The sequence below is a fragment of the Rhodamnia argentea genome, chromosome 1, assembly GCF_020921035.1.
Source record: "Rhodamnia argentea isolate NSW1041297 chromosome 1, ASM2092103v1, whole genome shotgun sequence".
NCBI lineage: Eukaryota > Viridiplantae > Streptophyta > Magnoliopsida > Myrtales > Myrtaceae > Rhodamnia > Rhodamnia argentea.
In genome coordinates this window covers 35,904,514-35,916,932 of record NC_063150.1, presented here as the reverse complement: position 1 = coordinate 35,916,932, position 12,419 = coordinate 35,904,514, and the positions used below count along the sequence as shown (strand labels likewise).

Below are 12,419 nucleotides of genomic sequence, written 5' to 3'. Positions count from 1 at the left end.
TTCACTCCGCTCAATGTCTACTCTACACTCGCCACTGCCCACACCGCACAACTGATTCACAGGCCTTCGTCTCCATCCTCTCTCATCCATGGCGGTCCTCCTCCTCCTCCTCCACATCCTCGCCCTCTTCGCCACCTCCACTGCCGTCGACCACCGTCCACGTTTCACAGATCCATCACACTCCTCCCTCTCTCTCGTCCCACCCCAGGTCACCCAGGCCTGCAGGGCCACCAGATTCCAAGACCTCTGCGTCTCCTCCCTCTCTCGCTCCAAGCTCGCCTCCCCTCCCCTCTCCGTCATCCTCGCCGCCGTCGCCGTCTCCTCCGACGGCCTCAACACCGCCCAGTCCATGGTCAAGTCCGTCCTCGCCTCGTCCTCCGGCCACCGCAGCCTCAACCTCACCGTCCACTCCAAGAACTGCCTCCAGATCCTCCCCCTGTCGCAGCACCGGATGGGGTTGACGGTGGCGGTGCTGCCGCGCGGCAGGATCAAGGACTCCCGCGCGTACATGAGCGCGGCCCTGGAGTACCAGTACGACTGCTGGTCGGAGCTGAGCTACTCGAACGAAACGAAGATGGTGGACCAGACGATGTCGTACCTGAACACCCTCATGTCGCTCACCAGCAACGCCCTGAGCATGATCGTCGCGTACGACGTTCGAGGGACCGCGATGGGCTCCTGGAGCCCGCCCGCCACCGAGCGGGCCGGGTTCTGGGAATCCCGCCCCGGCCGAGGGCCCGCCTCGGGGTTCCCCGGCGGGGTGCCGCTGGGGCTGGCGGCGGACGCGACGGTGTGCAAGGGCGGCGGCCGGGGGTGTCACCGGACGGTGCAGGAGGCCGTGAACGCGGCGCCGAACAACGGCGAGAGAGGGAGGAGGTTCGTGATCCACATAGAGGAAGGTGTGTACGAGGAGATCGTGAGGGTCCCGTTGGAGAAGAAGAACGTGGTGTTCGTCGGCGACGGCGTGGGCAAGACGGTAATTACAGGGTCTCTGAACGCGGCGATGCCTGGAATCTTCACCTACAATACGGCTACTGTTGGTAAGCTTTGCTTTTCTTTTCATGTCCTCGGTTTGTCCGAGGCTTTTAATTTTGTCGGCTTGCTCTTTACACGAATAAAATATAAATTTTAACTGCCTTTCTGAATTTTTAATTCGTATTCATGTAATTTGCTTCCTTGTACGAAAATATTTAATATTATCTTTGAATTTGAATTATATTGAAAGTTTAGGATGATACTGTATGCTAATTTAAGAATTATTTGTGTCATTTGCCCTTGTCTAACCAAGTTAGTGGAAGGATCTAAAGAAGATAAGTTGCGTGGCAAAACAGTAAAAAAAAAAAGTTGTTTGAAGTGGTGGCGCAATGAATTACAAAAAGATTGCAGCAAAAGAAAAGAAGATGTGATGGTGAATCATTATTTCTAGCTGGAATGAGTCCTGCTTTTGAGACTAGTGTTTCTGGAGTGACTTTCCCTGGTGGACCATTCGCTTTTATGGGCCTTCCTTCACCGATCTTTTCTACTGTTTTTCTTTTGAAACTTGTGGTTGTGGATGGATGTGTCTGCTCCTGTTGCTTTCACCTACGTTGTGGAAATTGAAATTAGGGGTGATGTACTGTTCTGATCTGCTCAACTTGATCAATGATTGGCTGTCGCTCCTGGATATGATTCTGTGCTGAAGAAAAAATTGTAGTAAATCTTCACAGGAAAGTGTAGTTATGGCATGATATTTGTTCCGACATGCGCAGGTGTATTCGGTGACGGGTTCATGGCCCGTGGAATCACGTTCCAGAACACGGCCGGTCCGGACGTCCACCAAGCCGTGGCCTTCAGATCGGACAGCGACCTGTCGGTGGTCGAGGACTGCGAGTTCTTGGGCAATCAGGACACCCTCTACGCCCACTCTCTCCGCCAGTTCTACAAGTCTTGCCGCATCGAGGGCAACGTGGACTTCATCTTCGGGAACGCCGCCGCGGTGTTCCAGGACTGCACGATCCTGGTGCGGCCCCGGCAAGTCAACCCCGAGAAGGGCGAGAACAACGCGGTCACGGCCAGCGGGAGGACGGACCCCGCCCAGTCGACGGGCCTCGTTTTCCATGGCTGCTCGATCAACGGCACCGAGAGGTACATGGAGCTGTACCGCAGCAATCCTAAAGTGCACAAGAACTTCTTGGGCAGGCCGTGGAAGGAGTACTCCAGGACGGTGTTCATCCAATGTCGTATGGAAGAGCTCATAACCCGGGAGGGATGGATGCCTTTCAGGCAGGATTTCGCCCTGAAGACGCTTTACTACGGGGAGTATGGGAATTCAGGACCCGGGTCGGACCTGTCGGGGAGAGTTTCCTGGAGCAGCCGCATCCCGGCGGAGCATTTGAATGAGTACTCCGTGCAGAACTTCATCCAGGGCACCGACTGGATTCCGCCGTCGTCGTCGTCCCCTTCTTAACTGTGAATCGAAATTACGTCGGGGACGATGGAATAGACGTGGTTGTGTTTGTAGTAAGAATCTCGGCATGAGCTTGTAGGAGGTTTGTAATGTGAGATATAGTAGGGCGTGGGCGAGTCGGTTATAACGTAATTAATATGCATTAAAACATTAATAAAATTAAATATCGGTGTTTCATTAATATTGGATCATATTATTAAGGGTTAATATCACGAAAAATCAAAAACCGATACTTCTGTAATAAAGTTACACCAAACAATTTTTTGACACAAAAAAACTCCTAACTGGTTATATTTATGATAAATTTACCTTATATTGTATTTTTGATAATCAAAAACCTCAAATTGGTATATCCGTGATAAATTTATCCCAAATTAATTGTTTTGGCTATCAAAAAAACTAAATTGGTACATATGTGTCAAATTTATTCTTTGTTTATTTTAGTTAAATTGGATTAATACCCACAAAAAATCACAAATCGATAATTTGCATACGCTTATGACAAATAGAGAGTAAAAATTATAAATGTGTACATTCGGTAATTGTCACGTGTCATCCAACTCAAAATTTATTTACGCTTGAAGAGTTTAACGGAAACTAAGGAATTTAATTTTTCACAGGTGTACTCGGTTCTAACTTAGCAATTTGACGTTAAAATTTAACGAAAAATAACGGGGGATAAATTTATGGTTAAAAAAATTATATAGGATAAATTTGTTACAAGTGTACCAATTTGGAATTTTTCGTGGTATTAACACTACTATTAATTATAGCATTCTCCAAAGCAGGTTTTGTAATTTTTAGAGAGAATTCTTCCCACCTTCTTCAATATGATTTAATTGGACATCTTCATGGTTTTTTTGGTCAGAGACATCTTATGGGTAAAAATAGGTAGTGGAACAGCAAAATATGAAATGGACACCCACGTAGGTGGACGACTGCACAAATTCTATTTTAATTTTCATTAAAAGTTTCTACGGGCTTAATTACCATCCATGGACGGTAGACAAAAAAGCAAGTTTATGGCCCCTCTCGCTGCGGCGCTAGCTCGGGCTCGCCTGCGTGGAGGGCTGCCCCGTTCGCGCCGGCGAGCTGTGACTGCAACCGCTTGTTGCGAGGTTCAGGCTGATGGCACGTAAGTTCGCGTTCGTGCGCGCTGGATAGTTTGTCTTTAATACTGGTTGTATGATAATTGAGATGTAGACATGAGCAAAATGTACCTAGATGAGTGGACACGAATGTTAGTATCTAATACCCTTGCAGAAGGCCCATAAGTAATTTATTTCTGTTCAAGGCCTTTTATTCCGAAAGACATGTATAAAGGTCTTTAAATGAGATTCGAGCAGTGCCAAAAAAAATCACTAGAGACAACCTAAGAATAGACAGATCGGAACAATATAGTCCGCAAATACTATCGAAATGACTACTGACGACATACATTCAGAGTAGAGCGATGGCGGAGAAGAAGTAAAGATAATTATTGATTTGGTTTTTTTTTGGGCTTTGTGTTCGAGTATTTCAGTGGAAGTAATTGGATTCGTGAACCTAATATGGCCTAATTCATGAACTTAGCAATGAGCTATCACTTATAATGTGGTTACTCTAATTTATGTAGGTTCTTGTTGCTTATTATTAACAGAAATCTTTATGTTGCAAATCATGTTAGATCCCTTGTTTCATTTTAGTAAACTATTCCAATGCTAATGATAATGGTTTGTTGTCGATAGATATTGAGTACCATAATAGATCCCATGGAAACATTTTAGTGTACAAGTTCAAACTTGTTGACGTGGAATTATTGACATAATATTTATACATGTACATTTTTTAGTAAACTTGCTTTAGATGTCATTCTTGTATAGGTGTATCAAATTCTTGCATGATGAATGGTGAAGATAGAATGACGCACCATAATGTAAAAAAAAAAATCTTTTTATGCTTGTTAGAATTCTTGTCTTGTGTTGTTGGGAAAGCTTGATGAGGGTAGAAGAAGGTCGATCTTCAGAGCTTAGTTCGGACGCGGCCACCATAAAACAAGTGACATTTAGTTTTCCAATTGATTGTTGCAGATTATTTTCTACGGGTGTTCAAATCTGCTTTTGTTGAACAAGTGTATTCTATTTTTCCATCAATACATGACAGGTTTAGGAAAAGAGGCTGAAGTTAGAATGAAATGCGGTTTCGCGCGCTTCATCTGTTCATCTCTTTTTCTATTGATCAACCTGAGTGGAGTCCACAACCTGGGTTTACTTTGGTGAGACAGTGTTCGAACCACACATGGTCATCATAATCGACTCTAGAATCGCTTGTGGAGGACACTGATTGTGACCGAAGGGTAATATTTGAGAGGATCTCTACAACACTAGTTAACTGATTTCTACAAATTATGTGATTGAACAAGCAGTTTGACTCCTCATCCAAGACAAACTCTAAGACCGACCCCAATGACCACCCTTACGCCGTCATTGAACCATAAGAGCTCTCCATCTTCCCCCACATTCCTCGCATTCTGGTTTGAGATCCGAGTATGGGTACTCCTCCAACTACAAAAAGCCATCCTAAAAGCTATCCGAAACTTGAAAAGGTGATTAGCAAGGAAAGAGGGCTTTCCATTGCGTTTTAATTAAACAGTGGATGTGTGCCCAAAAACAGAGCTCTTTGATATTCTGATCAGCACCCAACATTAACAGTTTGTGGGCACGCTTACAGTGCTAAGTACTTCACGATAGCATACCAGCAAAAAACAGCGCAGAGGCAACATCTTTCTGAACTCGGTTGACGCGCACACTGGAATCGTATCTAGCATCCCATAAAGAAGCAGAAACAAAAAAAAAAACAAAGCACTTCCTAATAGAGATAACACCAAATAAATGAATATTTTCCCTAGAAAACCTCCAGCAAGAGAATAATCTTAGCAATGCAGCCACTAACAGTTTAGTTGGCAACGGATTGTAGAAAGTATAAGAGTTAGACATGGATGCGTTACAGTACAGTCATTTTCTCAAAATACAGCAGAGTGCGAGCGAGCGCCGGAGTAAAGAGTCCTCAAGTGACAGAGCGAGGGTCGGAGCAGAGCGCAGGAGTGAGTGTAGGAGCAGAGTGAGAGCTGAGCGCCGGAGCTGAGAGTCCTAGAGCGATGGAGCAGCGAGCCGGAGCAGAGAGCGAGCTGAGGGCCGAAGCAAAACGCGGGAACGACGGAGCAGAGGGCGGGAGCTGAGGCTAGAGCAGTGAGAGCGCCTGAGCAGAGGGTGGGAGCAGAGGCCCGAGAAGAGTGCGAGCTGAGCGCCGGAGCAGACCATGGGAATTAGGATCGGAGCAAAGAGCCCTCGAGCGACAGAGCAGAGGGCGGGAGCGGAGGCCGAAGCAAGAAGCGAGCTGAGCACCGGAGCAGTCCGCAGGAACGAGGGCCCTTAACGGAGCGAGCGATCGAGCAGAGAGGGAACGAGAGATTCAAAAATTTTGAACTCGTCCGGGAGAGGGAGGAGGAGCGGTCTTCTTTATTCGGGAAGAGCAAAAAGGAGGAGAGAGAAAAAACAGGTCTATCGTCTAGGGATAGGGTAATTAATGTGGGCAGGCCTACAAAAAAGAAATGAAAGGGCCCAACCGGGTTCGAACCGGTGACCTCTTGATCTGCAGTCAAATGCTCTACCACTGAGCTATGGACCCCTTGTTGCCTCACTAGTCATACTAACGATTTATAACCATAAATCAATGACTCTGCTCCATCCAAAACAGAGTACGTCCTCATGTTTCTCGTGCGGTCTATATGATAAAGGGCAGCGTTAAATTTCGGGTACGAAGTACAAAGAAAGTGATGAAGTGGTGCTTGATTCTTCTAGCATTGTGAGACAAGATGAACGGGCATCCTTGATTCTTCTAACCAAGTTACATTTGTTTCTTCCAGTTGTTATTCGCAATCAAATCCGATCTCGGAGAATCGAGGAGGGTCTCTATCAGACACCTTATGCAATAGGAAGAGGCGGCAAAGGAAAACTGGAACCGAACCGGTCGCCGGAGGAAGATTGGTCTCTCATCTACACTCCGTGTGAAGAAACTTTAGTTTGGCATGGACCCGAAAAAGGCAAAGCATCCCTCGGTTACTCACAACTGGGAGAGAGATGCTGGAAGATATCGCCGGAGGCGAGGGCGGTAGGAACTCGTCGTCGGTCCAGTTCGTCTCGCCCCAGTGTTGCAACATGCTCTTCCAGTCGCACAGATTGTCGATGCACTTGCTCAACCGTGCGTCCTCCACTTTGATCTTCCAATGCCCGTCCGAGTAGTTGGCCTCCTCTGCCTGTCTCCGATCCCACTCCAGCTGCGCCTTCTGCTTCGAGTTCAACATGCAGAACTGCTTCAGGACCTCCGGCATCGCGTCGTGCACCTTCCACCATCGCTCGTGCGCGACGTTACTGGCGAACTCCTGGAAGAAGTCGACGTTCCAGTTGCAGTCGTAGTCCCGGAAGCAAAGCCACGGCTTCACTCCTAGATAGTGAAGCACGTAAAGGATCGAGGGTTCGGCCCCGAAGAGCCGAGTCTTCGTCCGCTTCTTCTCTTCCTCGTCGCCGACCCAGAAGTGCTTCAAGAAGTTCATGTGCCTTGGGATCCGGTGCCACCACGTGAAGATCTCGTTCAAGTAGCCTTGGTCGCCGCCATTGTAGGACTCTATCTCATTGATGTGCTTCATCAGAAGATTGAACGTGCAATTCGAAGGCTCAATCACCATAACACCAGAGTTGAATAGGGTGCCATTGTTCCCGGTTGCCGATATCTCGGGCATTGCGAAGAGGAAATCGATGTTTCGGAGGATGAGCAAGTCAGCGTCGATGAATATGATCTTGTCATAGTCGGTCAGCTGCCACAACCGGAACTTGCTGTAGTTCCACTCGTTGTAGGCGTCTTTCTCGGCCTTTGGGTTCCTGATCCGCTGTATTGTGCGGATCTTCCAACCAGCCGCCTCCAGACCGCTCCTGTGGTAGTTGCTGATGGTATCGTCCACGAGTATCACGAGGTCACGGGTCGAACCAGCCATTCGTATGCTTTGAGCCGCCGCTATCGCCCCACAGACGTATACATGAGCAGAGTGAAGGATGGTCGCATAAGCTTCTCGGCGTGCATCTCCCGTGTAAACCCGCTCTATTTGCAAGAAATCGGACTTGTGTCATCACATATGGTAATGTAAGAGCGAGAGCGAGAGAGAGATTGCTATAGAACTAACCTCTGACATTGAGGGGAAGAGCAAGTTCACAAGACCCAACAGGGAGCTGCAACTTCTCTCTCAGGACACTCAGATTTGGCCTGTAAAGCCAAACATTGCCTATCTTCACGACAAGCTCTTTGCAGGTGAACAAGTTGGGTGTTGGAAAGCAGTTAGTGACGAAGAGGACATGCACTGGATAGCTCCCTTTGGCCGACGACACGAGCCGTGCCGCCGTGAGCTGCAAGTGGAGCCTCGCCACATCTCTCGACCAATTGCCCTCGTCCCTACATGGTAGTTTCACGGCGATCAGATCAAGCCGCACAGCTGGTGGTTTGATGCGCGGTAGGTTCGGGCAGATGGGTACTTCAGTTTCTTCTTCCTCGTCGATCCACTCTGGGTATAACGAATCCCAGGTGATGCTTTTGGCAGCATATTCCAGGGGCAGAACAATGGGATTAGCTCTGGGAAAAAGCTGCTTCCAATATGCGTTCTCGCTGTCGTTGAAGTTTAAAAGGCCGATTCCGCGATAGTCGTTTTTCCCATTTAGGCTGTCTGTTACGTCTCTTATATCCTCCCAATCTATGTCCAAATGCGACATGTATCGCGGGTCTGATCCGCCCCATATCCATCTGTTGACAAAACTTGGCCTGAAAGCAACAGAACAAAGAAAGTTATGCTTTCTGCCTGCACACGAGCAAGAAATTGAGATGCCTGTCCAAGTGTTTGTACATCAAGCAACATATGAACACTGCATGTGTTTGACTTATTTCTTACCGAATTGTGGAAGATGACAGACTTTCACCATTATAAGCTTCGGGACGGTAGAGGATTGTTGCCAACGTGCCGAATATAGTAATAGCAAGGAGGAATTTCAATGAAGAGAACTTGCAGTTTGCGCTCTTATATTGGAGGGGCAACTGGAAAGATTTGTTGATTCCTTTGGGTTTACTCCGCTGCAGTTTCCTCTTGTGTATTTCTTCACTGATTCAAGTAGACATTGGCGAACGGGTCAGCAAACAAAAGAAACGAGAAAGTATACCAAAGTGGCATGTGATTCCAAGCAGCTTCACAGAATTATGGATAATTTGTGCGATAGATGTAGCACATATGGAAAAATGTTCGTGAAGTAAATTGAAGTTTTAGTCTATCTTTAGTCACAACAGATGGATACTAAGTACATTGGCAGACAAATTTTTTGTTTCAAATTGCATGGTTTGAAGTATGAACCTGTAAAAGTTATGAGCTTTTACTGATATTTCGAGACTACGATTGTTTTCTAATCCTAAAGCCGAACTATTTGCACATGAGTAGCAAATTGCTGCACCAGCTGCTTTTCTAGATTGTTGACCAATCGGTTTTCAACTAAACGGCTCGCGGAAGAATTTCCTTGAGCATGTGATCAGATTTTTGGCGACATTATACCGACATGTACATTGCGCAAAACTAAGCAGCAGTGTTTGTCTGGGATGAATTTCGATCTACATTCTTCATGAAAAAGACATTGGTGTACTTCATAAGTAGGTAGAAGCAGACTGTGACTCTTATAAGGAGGCTTTCTTTCTCTAAGGCTGCTATAGAAGTTCACATTGAGTTAGCAATTGCAACCAGAACATGTTGGAATTTTACATAGCATTACCATTTGAAGTATTTGATCTAGATGTCAAAACTAGAATTGCGTAGCTTATGCCATTAAAATTCAGGTTTCAGGGACTTCAACGTTTTAAATGAAGCTTTCTGTGTCAGTAAGCTCCCCCATGGATTTAATGGAACAAAATCTGATACTTGAATGAAGAATTCACTCACTTTGATAATGACAATCTGTGTTTGATGTCGAGATTATCGTCTGAACTTCCCATTGCGTCTCTCAGCTGGATTGACCCAGAGCAGGTGAATCCCACCATCTGATCGACAAAAACAGCGGGGAAAAATCATCAAACATGGTCAGAAAAAGGCTAAACCAGACGGGTTGGCCGTGACGATTTGATTAGCTTAATTTAAAAAGGATGTTAGTACCACATAAAGAATGACAGAATCAAGAATAGGGCAAGCAACCATATTTCAAAGCCGAGAAGATTGTTGTGTCAAGAAGCTGTTTATGAACATTTAATTTGATGAAAACCAAATTAAGGTCCTTTTGCGACATTCACGACATTCCGCATTCCTGGCTAAGAGAGGGGAAAGAAAAAACACTTCCCTGACTAGAATTCCCTAGAGAAGAAGAAACTACAGCAGAAAATCCTGGACCGCTGAACATTACATGAATAAAACCAGAGGACTAATTCAAGAAACACCAACTATCAGATGAAACTTGATCAAGAACGACAGTATTCGGGCAGTTGAGAGAGAGAGAGAGAGAGAGAGAAAGAGAGAGACTCACAAACTAATGCGCTCCCGGGTTCTCTTCCAAATGACATGGAGAAGCAAATGAGATGAGACAGGTCCAAGTGGTGTCAATATAGAGAGGATATGACTTCTGCTTGAATCCTGTTCACACTTAGCTTTCCATTGCTTGTTGAACTACTTCATCACCAATAACAAGTCACCAACTTTTTCATTCTTTTCTCGCCCCAGTATGCTTGTGCTACTTCTCTCCCACTTTATCCTGTTGCCCTGGCCAAGACAGATCAACTGTAATTTTCTCTAGGTCGATGCCGAGTTCGAGTTGCGGTTACACTAACACGGATATTGATGGAAAAGGCAATTAAATGGGTACGGCACGCTGCTTTTATGTTAGTTGTTAGTACTAAAACATAAACTTACATTGAAATTCTCTGAAAATGCATTAGGAAATTGCAGAGGAGAGGAATGTGCAGGCATGCCGAGTAGCAATTGCTATAGAAATGGATAAAGCACTAGCTTTCTCAGCTTGTACCAAGCCACCAAACCCCAAGAAAGGCTTACAATGATCATTATAGAAGTGGGAAAAATATGTTACCCTGATCTTTACCTTTTTCTCCAAAAGTGCTGAACAAAAATTGTCATCATTGGAGGTAGTTGCTACATTAGCTTGAAGAGAACAGATCAGTTGATGATGCCTGATGCATATGACAATGGAATGCCAAGTCAACTCAGGTCCCATCTCACTAACCAAATAGGGTGAGGCCTATTATTTTACTTAAGACCATAGGCTTTTTGCATTTGTTCTGTTGGAAAGCTGACTGTTAAACCAATTGACAATTATAGCCAATGCTTTTTCATTAAGTTAAAAGATCCCGTGAATGGTACTATTTTATTATAAAAGGTGTACTGTCATTTGTTAGAGGTTTTTTTTTTTGGGCAATAAATTGGTTGGAGATGTGAAACCTCCATATGGTCTTTTTTTTTTTTTTTGGATTAACATCACCAAAAACCCCAAAGTGGTACATCTATGACAAATTTACTCCAAACTAATTTTTTAACCACCAAAACTCCAAACCTGTACAGCTATGATAAATTTATCATAAACTATTTTGACCATCAAAAACCCCAAACCGATACACTTGTGACGAATTCACCATCCATTAGTTGTCGTTAAATTAGGTTAATACCACGAAAAATACTGAACTGATGCATATATGACAAATGGAAGGTAAAAACCTTGAACCGATACACCCGTCAACCGCCACGTGTCATTCGACTCAATAATTTAATGATAAAATTTAATGGAAACTAATAGAGGGTAAATTTGTCATAAGTGTACCAATTTGGGGTTTTTGGTAGTAAAAAAATTAGTTTGGGTGAATTTGTCACAATTGTACCAGTTTGAGGTTTTTCGTGGTATTTAACCCTTTATTTTTTGCATATAAGAAGTATGAAAAAAAAAATCAGGACTATTGAATAATATCAGTTGCATGAGCCTATGGGTAAAATCAGTGTTTATCTATTAATATCTTTTAGTTTTCCCGAATCAATTTTCTTAATGACACCTTCAAGCAGAACTTTTCACATTGTAAAGTCAAATATTTTCTACTCTTGCTTTTCTTTCGCAGTTTTTCTTATTAAACCCTAATATAAACAACCAGAGATAACTACAGGAACCCATTTTGTCTTTCTTGGTCTTGCTCCATATTCCTTGAAGCTAAAGTAAGACTAACTAAGGTGGGATTGAAAGATCAAACAAGACCGATAATACAAACAAAATTTCACCAAACCAACTTAATAAAAATAAGAAAGAGGGAATGCAAACACAGTCAAAGACAAACAATTAGAATGTTTAATGAATTTAAGTTGGTTGACAACCACTAGTTATCACTTTCCAAAGGGACATCTCACTTTCCATCTGATACCATATCGTCATGCCAAAGATCTAAGCATTCAAGTGAGGCTAAGCTTATACCAGAAATAAGATAATAAAGGTACAAACTCAAAAGTCGCAATTGGGAAAAGTCTCCTATAATTATATAATACACTTGAATGATTGAATCCATTAACCAAACATTGGATCGACCACCATGAACATTGGCTTCCAAGCCTCGAAAAGGGTGGGAAAAAGGAGCTGGAGAAGTCCACGTGGCGGCGACCCGATTGCACACTTGTGATGCCGATGAGAGTCGAACTTGGCTATTCTAATTTTTGCTCTTTTGGATGGAAGCCGTGCACCCATCGCTACGTATCTCTCTGTTTACTCTATCCCATGCACTTATCTTACTACAGTATTCCATACAAATAAATGATATAAAAAAAAGCCATTTTTATCTGTAAAAATATAAAGACAGTATAAATGGAGATGTGACACTGTGTGAATGTTGTAGTAGAAGCAAAGCAAAACCGACCACAAGGGAAAGAATGTGGTTCTGC

At 44.3% G+C, this 12,419-nt stretch overlaps 2 protein-coding genes and 1 non-coding gene across 5 annotated transcripts; 1 reads left to right on the top strand and 2 right to left on the bottom strand.

The window, feature by feature from the left end:
- On the top strand, positions 1-2,555 carry LOC115726350 (probable pectinesterase/pectinesterase inhibitor 51). Its single transcript, XM_030656182.2, has 2 exons — positions 1-1,040; positions 1,749-2,555. Exons 1-2 carry the CDS (start codon positions 89-91, stop codon positions 2,444-2,446), a joined length of 1,650 nt encoding a protein of 549 aa, XP_030512042.2. The 5' UTR covers positions 1-88; the 3' UTR covers positions 2,447-2,555.
- Positions 2,556-6,040: 3,485 nt separating this feature from the next.
- TRNAC-GCA lies at positions 6,041-6,112 on the bottom strand. The gene has a single exon. It is a non-coding gene; the product is annotated as a tRNA-Cys (tRNA).
- Positions 6,113-6,258: 146 nt separating this feature from the next.
- Positions 6,259-10,459, bottom strand: LOC115726353 (UDP-glucuronate:xylan alpha-glucuronosyltransferase 1). Of its 3 annotated transcripts, none has more exons than XM_030656188.2 (6): positions 10,404-10,459; positions 10,021-10,253; positions 9,447-9,544; positions 8,418-8,624; positions 7,662-8,290; positions 6,259-7,579 (listed from the first exon to the last, which is right to left on the bottom strand). In XM_030656188.2, exons 3-6 carry the CDS (start codon positions 9,542-9,544, stop codon positions 6,477-6,479), a joined length of 2,037 nt encoding a protein of 678 aa, XP_030512048.2. In that variant the 5' UTR covers positions 10,021-10,253; positions 10,404-10,459; the 3' UTR covers positions 6,259-6,476. The 3 variants fall into 3 exon arrangements, with proteins under 3 accessions (XP_030512048.2, XP_030512046.2, XP_030512050.2); XM_030656186.2 differs by having other exon boundaries at positions 9,447-9,546; positions 10,027-10,253; XM_030656190.2 differs by lacking the exons at positions 9,447-9,544; positions 10,021-10,253; positions 10,404-10,459 and adding an exon at positions 9,154-9,415.
- Between the last annotated feature and the right edge of the window lie 1,960 nt (positions 10,460-12,419).